Below are 15,602 nucleotides of genomic sequence, written 5' to 3'. Positions count from 1 at the left end.
ACATCACCACATGTTGTTGGGGAGGGTTTCAAGAAAAATCCTCCTCGCTCCTCCAAAAATAAACTCCAGCATATTCAGTGGTCAGACACGACTGGATCTTCAAAAGGGACCGGATTCTGTGGTCAGATGAAACGAAAAAAAAGGGCTTTTTGGCAGCAAACCCAGCAGATGTGTTTGGTGCAAACAGGGATGAAGAGTACCCCATGCCTACGGTTAAATATACTGCTGGATCTTATATGTTGTGGGCCTATTTATTTGCTGGAGGTCCTGGACATCTTGTATAGATGCATGGTATTATGGATTCTAGCAAATACCAACAGATAAAAAAATCAAAACCTGACGCCTTCTGCTAGAAATCTTATAATGGGCCGTGGTTGGATCTTCCATCAGGACAACGGCCATGACTGTCCCAGTCCCCTGACCTGATGAGTGGAGTGAACTGAACAGAAGAAGCACCAACATGAACTTGTGAATCTGAAGGATCTGGAGAGATTCTGTATGGAGGAATGGTCTCTGATCTCTTGTCAGATGTTCTCCAAACTCATCAGGCATTATAGGAGAAGACTCAGAGCAGTTATCTTGGCAAAAGGAGGTTGCAGAAAGTATTTAATAACAGGGTGCCAACAATTATGGCCAGCGTGTTTTGGAGAAAAACATTTATTTCATAATGTGATTTCCCCCCCACTTTCAATTCTTTTACTTCAATGAAAGGTTAGATTTTTGTGAATTTTTTGAATGAAAGATCAAAAGGATAAACAATGCAGATTTATTTTTTACAGCCATTTTTTATCATATTTATCAGGGGTGCCATCAATTTTGACCACCACTGTGTGTGTGTGTATATATATATATATATATATATATATAAAATCAAAATATGAGCAAAATATTTTAGATTTTTAAATATGAAGGAAAACAAAACACTAAACCTCGTTAAGTATTTATTTGACTATTCGGCAAAAAGGCAAACTACAGCTTGCTCAAAGTGTGTATATATATATATAGTTTTCATTTTAATTTTAGTTAAAGTTTTTTGTTAATTTTATTAGTTTTTTTTAATGTCTATATAATTTTTATTTTTCAATTTTAGTTTTAGTTGTTAAACTAAATGAAAATGAAAAATGTTGAAAATTAAAGAGGTATTTAAATATACCTGTGAACTCGTGAAGTCTCCTGAATCCTCTGAGATCAGCCGTTTGTTTCCAGACCTTCAAGATCTTCTGTTCTTCTTCTGTTAGTTTCTGCTGCCGTACTTCAGTTGTGTTTGCGAGGTCTAGTGGGTTTCTTAATGCTGAAAGTGTTGATTTCTGCTCAAGCGATCAATATCAGCAGAAGATTCTCAGTAAAGATGGATATTGTTGTAGAACAATTTACGGGCTCTAGAGAAAATCCCCACAATAACCAGCAGCAAACACACAGTAAACTATATATCACTTACTTTCATAAGCCTGCCTTCCAGAAGCTTCTTCTGAAGGTCATTTATAAATGTTAAAGGACAGTAAGATCACACAACTGTACCTGAGATAGTGTGATCGTGAGATCTTGATTTCTGATGTCTGTATCCCATTGGCTACTACAATACCCTGATTTTCTCATCAATTACTCTGGTGAAAAAAACAAGAAAACAGAAGTCATAAATCATAAGAGTACAGTCAATAAAAGACCTTACTCACATGTTGAGTGATAAAACGCCTTCATCTCATTGCCTAAAATCAATGGTTTAAAATTCTCCCAACATATTTAAACACTTTTTCATTAAAGCAAAAAGCAGACGGTCAAGCTTGATCTGATTTAATTATGCACAGCCTGTTCAAAAAATAAATCAACAAACACAGACTGTCATATTTTATTTTTATAATACAGTTGCTTCACAAATAACACAAATCATAACAGAGCACTGAATGTTTGCCAACGAGCTTGGATGCAAATCAATGTTATATACATCTACAAAACAATATTTAATGTCAAAAGGAAAGTTCATGTGGGCACTTTTTCAGTCTTGTCCAGGGTCATGTTATTGACCTTTCCAGCCCATCATCATCATCATCATAAACGTCAACAAAAAGAGATCCCAACACTTCTGAAGGTCTGACGTCCTACTGTAATCAAAACAGGTGATTCACATTCAGCTGAGAAGAGCTTGACTGGAGTCTTTCAACACCATCAGAAATCATGCGGTCGAGTCTCTCATGGCAGAGATCCGGAAACAGTCTCTTTCTGCTGCAGCTTCAGGACCAGTTCCAGCAGATTCATCTGCATCATCACCTCCTGCGACACACAGAAAACCAGTAGGAGTAACCCAGCTAACAGGGAACGTTCTCAGAACTTCAATCAAGGTTCTCTCAAAGTTAAAGTGGTGCTATAATGCCCTTTTCACAAGATGTAAAATAAGTCTCTGATGTCCCCAGAGTGTGTGTGTGAAGTTTCAGCTCAAAATACCCCACAGATGTTTTTATATAGCATGTTAAAGTTAGCAAAAACACACCGTTTTTGTGTCTTGTTCCTTTAAATGCAAATGAGCTGCTGCTCCCTGCACAGGGGGCGGAGCTTCGATTACCTCACACACAGAGATGCACTGAAAATTTCAGAAACTTTTAGCCTTTTATGTTCAAATCGGATTCAGACAATGATGGAGAGACTCAAGAAGAAGTGACAACATGTAGAAGCAACAGGACATTTCTGAATGGTTAGTTGATGAGTTTATGTAGCTTATGTGTAGTTATCTTCTAGTCATTGATTAGCATATTCTGTCTTGATAATCTATAAATCGTGTTCCGGGGGCGGGGTTTATGTAAATTTTAGGGTTAGTGATGTCACTAACCCGGAAGGAAGCTCGTGTAGTCCCTACCAGTCTCTCTCTCTTGAATTTATTTTAAATTATATGTTACCCCTGGCTCAATTTATTATTATTTATTTTTATTTTTATTTTTTGTCTGTTTATTTTACTTGCTTTTTATTTAACTTGTTTTCACTGGCTTTTTGTCTACTGTTTATAATTATATTATTGTTGGTTTTGAGTTGTAACTATGTATCTGTTATATCTGTTCAAAAAAACATAAAAAACATAAATAAAAAAAAGTCCATACCAGCCGTTTGTTGTTTCTGTAAAAGCAAATATCTCCCTTTGCTTTGAACTTTGAGCGTCGTAACTTTGCAGATGTTGTTTATGCTCAAACAGCAACATTACACACTAACTAATGTTAGAAAACTGAAATCATAATCAACCACCCCTTTAAGAACAAACATTCTTCAAGTAACATTCATAGACACAACAGTCGGATCCGGAAGTAAAAACCCCATTCATTTTCAAACTGATTTTTAACTATAACTAATTAACTCCACTGTGAGCTACAAGGTTGTTACGCAATGGTATTTTGCTTCTGCTGAAACCATCTGCCAACATTATTTCAACTTATTTTTTTAAATGATCATGTTTAACAGTGGAATCTGTGGTGAAAAACTACATTACCCATGATGCTGTACAGAAAATTACACCAATCAAAGTAAACCACGCCAAAATAGCTCCGCCCACTCCAATGAAACACCGCAAAATAATCAAAACTTTAAATATATTGTTTATATAGATATAATCAACATTTTTAAATGAGTAGTTTTATATTTCTCCATCATTTGTACCTGAATAATGCTGTTCGCAATGCTTCATGGGATTGTAGTTCTTTTCCTCACTAAAGCCGTAAACTTCACAGTCTTGAACCTTTGTCTTTTCGTCAGATTTTTAAATAGTTTTTTGCTTCAAAATCAAAGTTTGAAGTGTTATGATTCACCTCGTAACTGGTTAGCTTGGTTCATGGCATATAACGCTGTTACAACAGCTGTTATAACAAAGATGTTTTTGAAATCCCTATGGGAGAAATGAATGGAAAAAATACTTCTGGAACCAACGCCGCTGAAAAAGCATTGTTGCACTCCACAGAATGTTTGTTCAAAATTATCTGGTCTTTAATAACTTTTGATATGAGGTTTTAGTTGGATGTTCATCTAACGTTTTTTAATGTTACTGCTTGTTTTAGAATATTCAGAGAACATTTCAAAGTATCGTTCTCATAATGTTTGCAAAATACCTTAACGTTCAGAGAACCCTAAACCTAAACCCGAACTCTAACCCTTTTTTCCATAACTTAGTAAGAACTAGGGTAAATTCGAACGGATATCAAATATCAAGCGATGTATTCGAATATATTAGAATATCTACGAGTAAAATGTAAAATGAAGTTAACGAACAACCTCGATCCATCAGGAAACGCCACATTGGTCGCTGAATTTCACTGCGCTTCATGAAGAGTTTTTCTTTTGCGTGAAAAAGCCGTTCGCCGGTAGCCTGGTTAAAACCAGACCATTCTCAGTAGTAACTGAGTAATGGTCTGGCAAAGCTTCATTAATAACTCATTTCCAAAGGGGCGTCACCAACGGACGTCACTCAAATGCCTCTGGGCGCAATTGGATAGACCTAAAACCAATCAGAGCGATCGTCATCGTGTAAAGCCGTATGCTGCGTCCCTAAGTTACACTACGCCATAAAAGTACGTACTCTTTTTGTGAAGAAAAGGTATTTACTTTTGAATGTGTAGCAAAAAAGTAGGCAAGCTTTGGGACATACTACTTCGTCATCTTTATTGGACGGATCTGTCGCGTGTATCCTGTCACGTAAACTGCCCTGTCAATCATCTTGTCACAGTTAAAATCCTCTATTAAATCTAATTTAATTTCCTACCATTTCGGAGAGAAATGTAGTAGCACGTTCATCTGCCAGTGGGTCTTTCATGGAGACTGTCCTCGTGTGTTTGCAATTTGAATATAATAATGCATTTAAAAGTTGATGCGCTTGACCAACGGACGTCGCTCAAATGCCTCTGGGCGCAATTGGATAGACCTAAAACCAATCAGAGCGATCATCATTGTGTAAAGCCTGCCTCAACGTTTCTGATTGGTGCCGCGATTTCGACGGATTAGAAATGGGCTTGAATGAGCTCTTTGCCAGACTACTTGCAGAGCAAATCTAAATTTGCCGGAAGTTGTCTGGGTTTTCCCAGGCTAGTTCACCGGAGATGTGTTAACAGATTATTAGGCTACCGGTATAATAATCCTCCTGGCGCCGGGTCTGAATGAGTAATTTACTCTTTTACTTTGTTCTTTGATTAACATTAATGACACTTTAAGACCAGCCGCTGCTGACAGAGACGCGATCTGACACGCGTCCCATTTTTTACAAATCTCTACGTTCATTTAAGACTTTATTTAAATAATTTCAAGACTGCTCTTATGAGGACACTCGACAAAACGGACATTTGGCATAATTTGTGTGTTATGGTTTGTTCAAGCCCGAAAGAGAACTCGATACTGACACGCGTCTTGTCTGTGGGTCGTGTGTGTGTGTGTGTGTGTGTAATAGGCGGTCTCTTTAGTCTTGTCGTTATCTTCCATTTTCAAAACAACGCTTTAGAGCGGCCGCTACTGGATGAGATGGCAAACAATAAAATAAAAAGCAAACGGTCTAATCATAGACTGTAAAAAACCAGAGAGTTTATTTATAGTTCGATTTCGGATATTTCACGTCATGTTCGAATGCATATTCGAATATCGAATAAAAAGTGACAGCCCTAGTGAGAACATTAGCATGTTTTTGTTTGCTGTGAAGAGCTTGACCTGCGGGTTGGTGGTGATGTAGAAACCCGGTACGCCTGCTTTCTCCAGCGTGTTCTGTTGATCCAGAACCTTCTGATCCATTTCAGCCATGATCTTCTCATCCATCATCCTCTGCTCATCTTTCACTCGCTGATCGAGAGCCTGAAACGGTGACGGTCAGGCAGTGTTCGCCGTGGGACTCGATAAAAACACACCAACAGTCCATCTTACCTCATTTTCGGCTCGCTGATTGGTCTTCATAACGGCCAAATTATGAGACTTGCACGCTTGCAGAGCCTGTTTGTGTTTCCGAACCAAATCCTGCTTGAGCGCTGAAACAGAAAGACACACAAATCAGAAATCACACACTCCTTGTTTTCAGTATGGCCTGAAACACTCACAAACACACACCTCTGTGTTCGCTGTGTAGTTTCTGTCTCTGGTTATAGAGGTTTTTCTCCGTCAGGTGTTGAATGTCCAGCAGCCCTTGCACTATTTCATACACCGTCCCGTCGATGAGCGCTTGAGCCAGATCACTGAGCGTGGTGTACGACAGACGCTGCTGAAACGAGCTGAAACAAACACACTTATTACTCCACTTACAAGAGCAGACATGGCAGAAAGTGTTTAGTCTGCCAAAGGATCGATAAACATTATATTTTTTTATACAGTACCAGTCAAAAGTTTGGAAACACTACTATTTTTAATGTTTTTGAAAGAAGTCTCTTATGCTCATCAAGCCTGCAGTTAAAAAAAAAAAAAAACAGTAAAATTTAAAATAATGGTTTTCTTTTTTAATATACTTTAAAATGTAATTTATTTTTGTGATGCAAAGCTGAATTTTCATCAGCAAGTACTCCAGTCTTTGGTGTCTTATGATCCTTCAGAAATCATTCTAATATGATGATTTATGATCAATGTTGGAAACAGTTGTGCTGCTTAATATTTTTTTATAACCTGAGATACTTTTTTCAGGATTATTTGATGAATAAAAAGTTAAAAAGAACTGTATTTATTTAGAATAGAAATCTTTTGTAACAATATACACTACCGTTCAAAAGTTTGGGAACAATAACTATTTTTTTTTTAAAGAAATTAGTACTTTAATTCAACAAGGATGCGTTAAATTGATAAAAGGTGATGGTAACGATTTATATTGTTAGAAATGTTTTTATTTTGAATAAATGCTGTTTTTATGAATAAATGCTGTTAACGTTTTACTCATCAATGAATCCTGAAAAAAGTATTCCAAAAAAATATATTAAACAGCACAACTGTTTCCATCATTGATAATAACTGAGTATCAAATCATCATATTAGAATGATTTCTGAAGGATCATAAGACACCAAAGACTGGAGTACTTGCTCATGAAAATTCAGCTTTGCATCACAAAAATAAATTACATTTTAAAGTATATTAAAAAAGAGAACCATTATTTTAAATTGTAATAATATTTCATAATATTACTGTTTTTTTTTTTTTTTTTTTTTTTTAACTGCAGGCTTGATGAGCATAAGAGACTTCTTTCAAAAGCATTAAAAATAGTAATGTTTCCAAACTTTTGACTGGTACTGTATATATGTGTAGATTTGTAGAAGGGGAACTACCAAATCTGTTAAAGGGGTGGTTGATTATGATTTGACTTTTCTAACTTTAGTTAGTGTGTAATGTTGCTGTTTGAGCATAAACAACATCTGCAGAGTTACGATGCTCAAAGTTCAAAGCAAAGGGGATATTTGCTCTTAAAGAAATGGCTTTTTAAGGACTACAACAAACGGCTGGTAGGGACTACACGACATTCCTCCCGGGTTAGTGACATCACTAACCCTAAAATTTGCATAAGCCCCGCCCCCGGAACACGATTTATAGATTATCAAGACAGAATATGCTAATCAATGACTAGAAGATAAGTAAGGGTTAATGCCTGACGAGGTGTCCATTGTCAGGTATTAATGGACGACGGTGAGGCGTGAACCTCCGCCAAAGTTCATTAATACCTGACAATGGACACCTCGAAGGGCATTAACCGGCTTATACCATGGTCACTTGCCAAATAACACATTTTTAAAACATTAGTTTATATTTTAATTAGTTTTACAATCGAAATCTAAAGTTTTTACAAACAATAACTTGGTTTCCCTGGTTACGCCTGACGGTTTATTTACTAGGTGTCCTCTATCACTTTTTAATGGACACCCTACAGCCAATCAGAATCGAGTATTCACCCAGACCATGGTATAACTACACATAACCTACATAAAGTCATCAGCTAACATTCAGAAATGCCCTGTTGCTTCTACATGTTGTCACTTCTTCTTGAGTCTCTTCATTTTTGTCTGAAGTCGGTTTGAACATAAAAGACTAAAGGTTTTTGAAATTTTCAGTGCATGTCTGTGTGAGTGCGAGCTGTTGTAGCTCCGCCCCCTGCGCCGGGAGCAGCAGCTCATTTGCATTTAAAGGAACACACACAAAACGGTGTGTTTTTGCTCACCCTCAAAAAGTGACTATTTTAACATGCTATATAAAAATATCTGTGGGGTATTTTGAGCTGAAACTTCACATACACACTCCGGGGACATCAGAGACTTATTTTACATCTTGTGAAAAGGGCATTATACACACCCCTTTAATGGACATTAGTATTCGAGAATTATTAAATGGTCAAACAGACTGTTTCACATTGTTTTGAACACTGATCTGTTGTGGTGTGATGTGAACTGGTGTGATCTGGTGTGATGTGGTGTGATGTCTGTACCTGGGCAGGTCCTTCACGAGCGCCTGCAGCTCTGACAGCAGGTAATAGTGTCTCTCTTGTTGTCTGGCAGCATCAGACTGATCATCACTGCAGTATGTGTCCATCACACATTCAGCCCTTGTGGAAAGGAGAAAAGAGCTCATTATAAATCAATACAACTGACGGGATGAGTCACACTCACAATCAGAATGAGCTTCATTCGCAAAGTGAAAACACACAAGGAATTAGTTGTGTTTTTTTCAGAATCTCTCAGTACATACATACATATATGACATGAATATCGTTAGCCTCATAGCATAATTGCCTAAGTCATATTTCAATGTTTTTGGAAAACAAGACAGTTTTGCAGCAGTGGTAGGACAGTAAAGTTAGGCAGATATCACAATTTGGCCAAAAAATGATTTAGGCAATTATGCTATGAGGCTAACGATATGAAGAACATTTAAATAGGACTAAGAAAGAAAATAATAATAATACTAAAGTGGTATACATCTGGAGCAGAAAACCTATGTACAGATTTGTGCGTTATGTACTGTATATACAGATGTATAAATACAAATATGTATATATGTATGCATGTACTCAGTGCTGTTATCTTTAACTAAAGCTGACTGAAATAAAGCTAAAACAAACTTAGAAAGTCTAGATTTTGAAGAAAAAACATTAAAAACACCACATCACATTTTAAGAACCTAGTAAAATTAACAAACGCACATAACAAAATTACTTAAACTTACACTAAAAATAAGTAAAACGAAAATATAAAATAAAATCTAATATACTTATAATTGTATATAAATAAAACTACAATAACACTGGTCGTAGCTGAATTAAGTAACTTGGCAACTGTAAACATACGACATTTAAGACTTAAATTATTATTATTGTGATTAAATATAAGTATTGAATGTAGTAAATAAAAGAAAGATTAACATCTAAATAAATACATATTACCAAAATATGCCAAGAAAGTATTAGAAATTGAATATGAAGTCTTAAGCAATGCAATAAGGAGGATAATCGAACATAGATCGTTTTGCATATGAACTGACTGCAAATAAAAATATGAAATCAATATGAATTATGTATTCACCGTTTGTTTCTTTTCAGACTCTGATGGCTTTAAAGAACTGCATCATCTCATTACTAAAAGAGATTAAACTGAACGAAACTCTTACCCGCTTTATGTTTCAAGTCCCAGAGACGAAAAGATGAATGTTTAAGGTGTGTCGAGTTTAAATACAAATACAAACTTCCACTAAATGTACAGTATTCTTATATTAGAGATTCAAGTGATGATGATTGTTTTGAAATGTGTGTGTGGAGGTTTAGCGCATGCGCAGCAGCGGCGTCCTGAGGTCCTTCAGCACGCAGGGCTGCCCTTTCATATGCCTTAGAGTTTTAAATAATAATTCACTATTTTAAACATAGACATCGATACAAAATAACCATATTTTTTTGTTGTAATCCATGTCTATATAATAATAATAATAATTTCTTATTGTAGGCCACTCGTTTCATTGCATTCATAAATTTCCTTTTTTTTCTCAAAACACGTTTCCCAAGGTTTTTCCCCTCTTACTGTTGTTTTAAATCACTGTTCTAAATGTTTTAATTTAATTTGATTTGTGTGATGTTTAATTAGCGTGTCGCTGCGCTGTGCGCCGCTCACCAGCAGATGTCGCTGTTCCCTCAGTTTCTCATCAGCATCACTGAAGTCTCCTCATCATCATCTCATCATCATCCGAGAACCGAGTCAGAAGCATCACGACTCGCGCGCTGTTACATCGAGACTAATGCATGTAGATAATAAAATGACTTCAGAAAATGCATAAACTGATGGGCTCAAGATGAATGACACGAATATGGATTTACGCGTGGATGGATTGGACAGATGAAGCCACTCCAGTGTGGATCTGAACAAATCATCACCTGACCATCATGATTTAGGTATTCTAGAGAAGATAGAAGGGTTTTCTTTTTTCTTTTAGCATCGTTATGATTTAATTAGCAGAACTTATGTTATGAATTACTCGTTTAGATGTGCAGTGCTGGTGTTTGAGCGTCTCTAATCCAGCATCCCTGCAGATCTTCAGTGACATGAAGCTCCTGCGATCATGGCCACAAACACTTCTCTGTACTTTCGCATCGTCGAGGGACGAAATCTGCCTGCAAAAGATGTGTAAGTTCTCGCAAAACAACTCGGCTTGTCTGAAAGGTGTTGCATGAGAGTCATGCTGCTGATCCGATTATGATCTCAAGAGTTTGATCTGGAGTCATAATGCTGTTGACATGATGATGATGATGGTGTTGTGTGTTTTTGTCCAGTTCTGGAACCAGTGACCCGTACTGCATCGTCAAAGTTGACAATGAGGTCGTGGCCAGGTGAGTGTCACATTCTTACCTGTGTGTGTACTTACGGTTTATATAGAAGTGCTGTCAGCCTGTCAAAGCGATTAATCACATCTAACATTAAAGATTGTGTGTGTATATATGTGTGTGTGTCTGTGTGTGTGTGTACTGTCAAACCAAAATGTATCCAGACACCTTCAACATTTCTCACATTATCACAGTTTATTCGCTATAATTTAGAAAATGGTAATAAAATATGATCAGATCAGTTGATATTTGACTGGTTTTGTCCGTCCTTCTGTTAGACTGTCTCACACATGAATTATGTTGAATATCTGTCAGCTGTTAAATTTAACTACACAATTAGATAATACCAGTTTAGCTCAACCAGTTACCAAGCAATGCTTCATTTTGGTTTAAAAAGAGCATTAGCAATTAAAGAAAAAACACTTCGGCAAAACATGGTCAGCTCAAAGTGTCTGAAGCATTTTTGGTCCCAAATTTTTTATAAATTTTACTGGTAGTCACTGTATGAAGAATCTTTGGGTATAATATGTCATGGTTTACTCTATTTTGCTCTCCTCACTTATAAATGAACTATAGTGTCCTGCACACACTAGTAAAATAATCTGGTGTCTGAATAATTTTTGGTTTGACTGTATATTTTGGGGACAAAAGTGTTGCTAAATATGACACAACTCCCTTTGGGAACGTCCTCAAATTAATAAGTGTGTGTGTTAAAGCTGGTTTATGAGAGAAACTCACTGCTAAACCTTTGTATACACACACACACATACATACACATATACAGGGCTTAAAATTAACACTTGCCAAGCAACAAATGCGAGTAAAATTCGGTGTTGTTTAGTATATGAAACGGTGTCACTCGCCAGTTGGCCGGTAACAATTTGATGAATTCTATCAATGCATGAATATGAACAAACACGAGCGACGCTCAGGACAGTTGACGGATGCATCGCCACGAATGTTTAAGCCTTGACAATTAAAACTTTCAAGTGCAAGAATATGCAAAACGGAAAGGGAGCTCGTTTCGTTACTCACGCGCTGTGTGGAAAGTTTAGCGTGTGCAAACGTCCGACGCGAACGCCCAGAAAGCCGCGTCTCTGACAGCGCGCGGAAACTAAACTGAGTCTTCTTTCAGTTGAGCGGACAAATTCACGCAAAATTATGTTAAAAATAGCGATATCCTAGTAAGAATAGTCGGTTATGTCTTAAGTGAACGTAAACAGTTGAGAAAGGAAACGCATGTGTATCAGTATCATTATATTAGATCAGTGTGTTCGCTTTTAAAGTGACAGCAGCCTAATATTCCTGCCGTCTGCGTTTATAATGTTAATCAAACAAAGGACAAAGAAAAAAAAATCTCACTGTCTGAGTAACCTTTGTAACTTTAATAAGAATTAATTAAAAGGGGATGTTAAATTTACAGTGAGTGGTATATTACATTTGCATATGAAATGTCTGTACGTGAAAACTACTGTCAGATATACCGGATTATTTCATTTGTATCTCTGTTACATTGTATTTATTTGTGCTTTTGCTTATAATTTGATGATTTGTACTTATTTTATTACTGATGGTTTACTTGTCTTTAATATTTTTTTTACATTTATATTAGTTAGTCTAGTAGTTTACTTTTAGCTGTGGTATTGTGTAGAATTGTGAATTTTGGTGTCATTACTGCCGGTTTTTGGAAAAACAGTTTTATGGCCGCTAAAGACTATTTATGGCAGGAAAATTTTAAGTCACCGGATATATATATATATATATACTGTATATTCACAGCATTTTAAACTGACAGGAAGAACTAACACCAAGTGCTGTTTATAGACATATGAAAGGTTAGTCGTCATTTATAGCTAGATGTGTAAATGTGTGCGAAAGGGTAGCCTATAAGCCACATCTCTAAACACATTCATATTGCATTTGTCACTATTTTGCATGATCGATTAACCATCATAATCATTCATTGATTGCTTGCATGGTGATTAATTGTGCCGATCATGCTGTTGTTATTGATCTAATTGATCGACCACAGTTGGACACTAATGCAAATGATGAAAGCATTAATGCACGTTACATCATCAGCTGGTTACCACGGAGAACTACATAATTGCAAAAATAAAGATTGCGCGTGAGATTGTGTGTTGCGTTGCTTCCACATGCTGTATTGTGAGAGTTTCCTGAACAGCACACCTGGTGTGGCGCATATTTAAAAAGCTTTGTGTCTTTTGAAATGGAAATGCTCAGGCCTCCCTTTGAGAAATTGGGTGAATTGATTGATTGTTTTCCATCGTCGTCACTTATGGCCATTTAAATTGTTCTCTGTATCCGGGCAGATTGTAATTCAGGCACTAATACATATACATGTATGAAACTAATGACGCTGAGCGTTTGCAGTGAAGCGTTTAGTGAACCGTGTGTTCTCTGTGTCCCGTCCAGAACTGCGACCGTCTGGAAGAACTTGAATCCGTTCTGGGGGGAAGAATACACCCTTCACCTGCCAACGGGCTTCCATACGCTCACCTTCTACGTCATGGATGAAGACACTATTAGGTAACAAACGTGTAAAAGCTCACGTGTGTGTCCAGAACGCATGAGGTTAGATGAGTAAATGAGCATCTGACGGACGGTTCTGCTCTTGTTTGTGTTGTGGAGACCCGTCCGCCCACTGACACACACGACGCAGTGTTTGTAAATGAACACACTCACAATCACAGCAGAACATTTGCACGCACAAACACACAGATGGAGTGATGACCACAGCTCTGGTCTGTTCAGTTCCCCTCACAGCGAAAACATGACGTTCTTCCTCAGTGTTTCTGCCTCGTTTTCCAGCACAAATATCCAAACATTCTTAAATCAAGAGAGACATTTAATGGAGAAGAAGCAAAATGACTGAAGATGTTAAGTTTTGCTTTCTGAAAAATTTATCAAATTTATGCTTAAAACAAGAACAGATATCTATGAAAGCTTTGTTTCCGCCACAGAATAAAAAATAAAAAAGGTAATTACGACTTTTTATCTCGCAATTCTGACTTTATAACACGCAATTGGGAGATAAAAAGTCAGAATTGCATGATATAAACTCGCAATTGTGTGTTATTAAGTCAAAATTGTGAGTCTATATCATGCAATTCTGACTGTATATCTCGCAATTCTGAGAAATAAAGTCACAATTGTAAGATAAAAAGTCGCAAATATCTTTTAAAATGTTTTATTGTGTGGTGGAAACAAGCTTTCATAGATATCTGTCAGTGAGCTCAGAAAATAATTTTTTTTTTTGTTGACACCATTGGAGGATATTTGTTCTTATTTTAAGCACAAACTCACTTCATTGCTTCTCCAGTAAATGTCTCTTGATTTAAGAATGTTTTATATAATTGTGCTGGAAAACAAGACAAGAAAACTGAGGAAGAACATAATTTTTTGCAGTGTTTCATTCACTCTTAAAAATAAAGGTTATTTATTGGCATCGATGGTTGAAGAAACTTTAACATCCATGATATCTTTCCATTGCACAGAAGCTTCTTATAGTGGACAAGGTTCTTTAGTTTAGATTATAAGAATGCTCTTCACACATGGTTCTTTTTAAGATCTGTTCACTGAAAGGTTCTTTGTGGAACCAAAAATGGTTCTTCTTTGGCATCACTGTGAAAAAACCCCACCTTTTGGAACCTTTATTTTAAGAGTGTTTCATTGTATCACTCTTATAAGAAAAAGTTCTAAATGGAACCTTAAAAGGTTCCGTCATTTGCTTCATATATAGAACATTTCATGGGTTCCCATCAGGGGATCATTTGATGGATTTAGTTTAAATTAATTAATTTTGTTATAATTTTTATATTACTATTATTGAATTTGATGAATTAAGCAGCTCATAAATATACTTTATCACTAGAAATAATTGAAGTAACCCACTAAACATGAAAGTATTAGGCAATCATTTAAGACATTTCTCCTTTTTGGCATAAAGGGTTCTTTATAATAAACAGAACCTCATTGAACCTTTTTTAAAAGTGTAGATCTGTCTGTTTATTTAGTTTTCATTATGTCTGTGTGTGAATCTGAAAGAGCTGATGGTCATGATGGTTTGATATGGAAACGTCTGATCATTAATACGCATCTCATGTTGTGTTTCACGCCACAGTCATGATGATGTCATTGGTAAAATCTCCCTGAGTAAAGATGTGATCGCTGCTCAACACAAAGGTAAGCGTGTTCTGATGACTGGCAAGATTCATATATATATTCATGTCACTTTCCTTATTTCTGACCTTTACAGTATTATGAGACATAAATCTGGTTTGGGAATGTTGTTTTCTTGCCTTGTATCACTTTTTTATTATTATTATTTTTTTTTGGATTTTTCTACTTTTAGACCCATTCGACACAAATAAAAATTCAGATTATTTCCTCAAATAACAAAATCTAAACACATTGCATATAAGAAACCTGTAAAATAAAGCCCGGCAATAAAGTAAAATGAGAACAGAATAACACATTAAAAGAATAATAAAGAATAAAAAAATAATATTTAAAAACATATATTTTAAAAGATAATAAAAAAAATAAAGAATGCTTTTATTTTTATATATATCTATCGTTTTTTAATATATTTATATATTTATTATTTATATATATATATATATATATATATATAGATAGATAGATAGATAGATATAATTTAAAATGATATATACAGAAAAGGGATCTAAAAAATCTAAATATACATTTATCTATGTATATTCTTCTATGATTTATTCAGAGCGCTGGTTAGACATTTCCTAGGACTGATTTGCATTCATCCTCCAGACCTCCACACATACA

The 15,602-nt window shown here is 35.9% G+C and overlaps 2 protein-coding genes across 5 annotated transcripts in view; one reads left to right on the top strand and one right to left on the bottom strand.

Moving 5' to 3' along the window:
* Positions 1 to 1,785: 1,785 nt before the first annotated feature.
* Positions 1,786 to 9,776, bottom strand: dgcr6 (DiGeorge syndrome critical region gene 6). The gene is made up of 6 exons (XM_084390095.1): positions 9,578 to 9,776; positions 8,400 to 8,516; positions 6,055 to 6,215; positions 5,875 to 5,975; positions 5,665 to 5,805; positions 1,786 to 2,268 (listed from the first exon to the last, which is right to left on the bottom strand). Exons 2-6 carry the CDS (start codon positions 8,501 to 8,503, stop codon positions 2,188 to 2,190), a joined length of 588 nt encoding a protein of 195 aa, XP_084246221.1. The 5' UTR covers positions 8,504 to 8,516; positions 9,578 to 9,776; the 3' UTR covers positions 1,786 to 2,187.
* Positions 9,777 to 10,225: 449 nt separating this feature from the next.
* The window catches only part of rasal1 (RAS protein activator like 1), a 31,145-nt gene continuing 25,768 nt past the window's right edge, over positions 10,226 to 15,602 (top strand). For all 4 annotated transcript variants that reach the window (XM_084388616.1, XM_084388615.1, XM_084388614.1 and 1 more), the window contains exons 1-5: positions 10,226 to 10,349; positions 10,441 to 10,581; positions 10,728 to 10,784; positions 13,215 to 13,328; positions 14,923 to 14,984. In XM_084388616.1, coding sequence (XP_084244742.1) covers positions 10,517 to 10,581; positions 10,728 to 10,784; positions 13,215 to 13,328; positions 14,923 to 14,984 — 298 coding nt within the window. In that variant the 5' untranslated portion in view covers positions 10,226 to 10,349; positions 10,441 to 10,516. The remainder of the gene's footprint in view (positions 10,350 to 10,440; positions 10,582 to 10,727; positions 10,785 to 13,214; positions 13,329 to 14,922; positions 14,985 to 15,602) is intronic.

The sequence above is a fragment of the Rutilus rutilus genome (assembly GCF_951802725.1).
Source record: "Rutilus rutilus genome assembly, chromosome: 19".
In the NCBI taxonomy this organism is placed as follows: domain Eukaryota; kingdom Metazoa; phylum Chordata; class Actinopteri; order Cypriniformes; family Leuciscidae; genus Rutilus; species Rutilus rutilus.
This window is presented reverse-complemented; position numbering and strand designations above follow the sequence as displayed.

Excerpts from the sequence above, each read along its gene's own strand:
- dgcr6 (XM_084390095.1), bottom strand. The coding sequence starts at position 8,503 with ATGGACACATACTGCAGTGATGATCAGTCTGATGCTGCCAGACAACAA. Across the intron at positions 5,976-6,054 it reads ACTACACAGCGAACACAGAG|CGCTCAAGCAGGATTTGGTT; the intron begins GTGTGTGTTTGT and ends TTTCTGTTTCAG. Across the intron at positions 2,269-5,664 it reads ACATCACCACCAACCCGCAG|GAGGTGATGATGCAGATGAA; the intron begins GTCAAGCTCTTC and ends TGTGTGTCGCAG.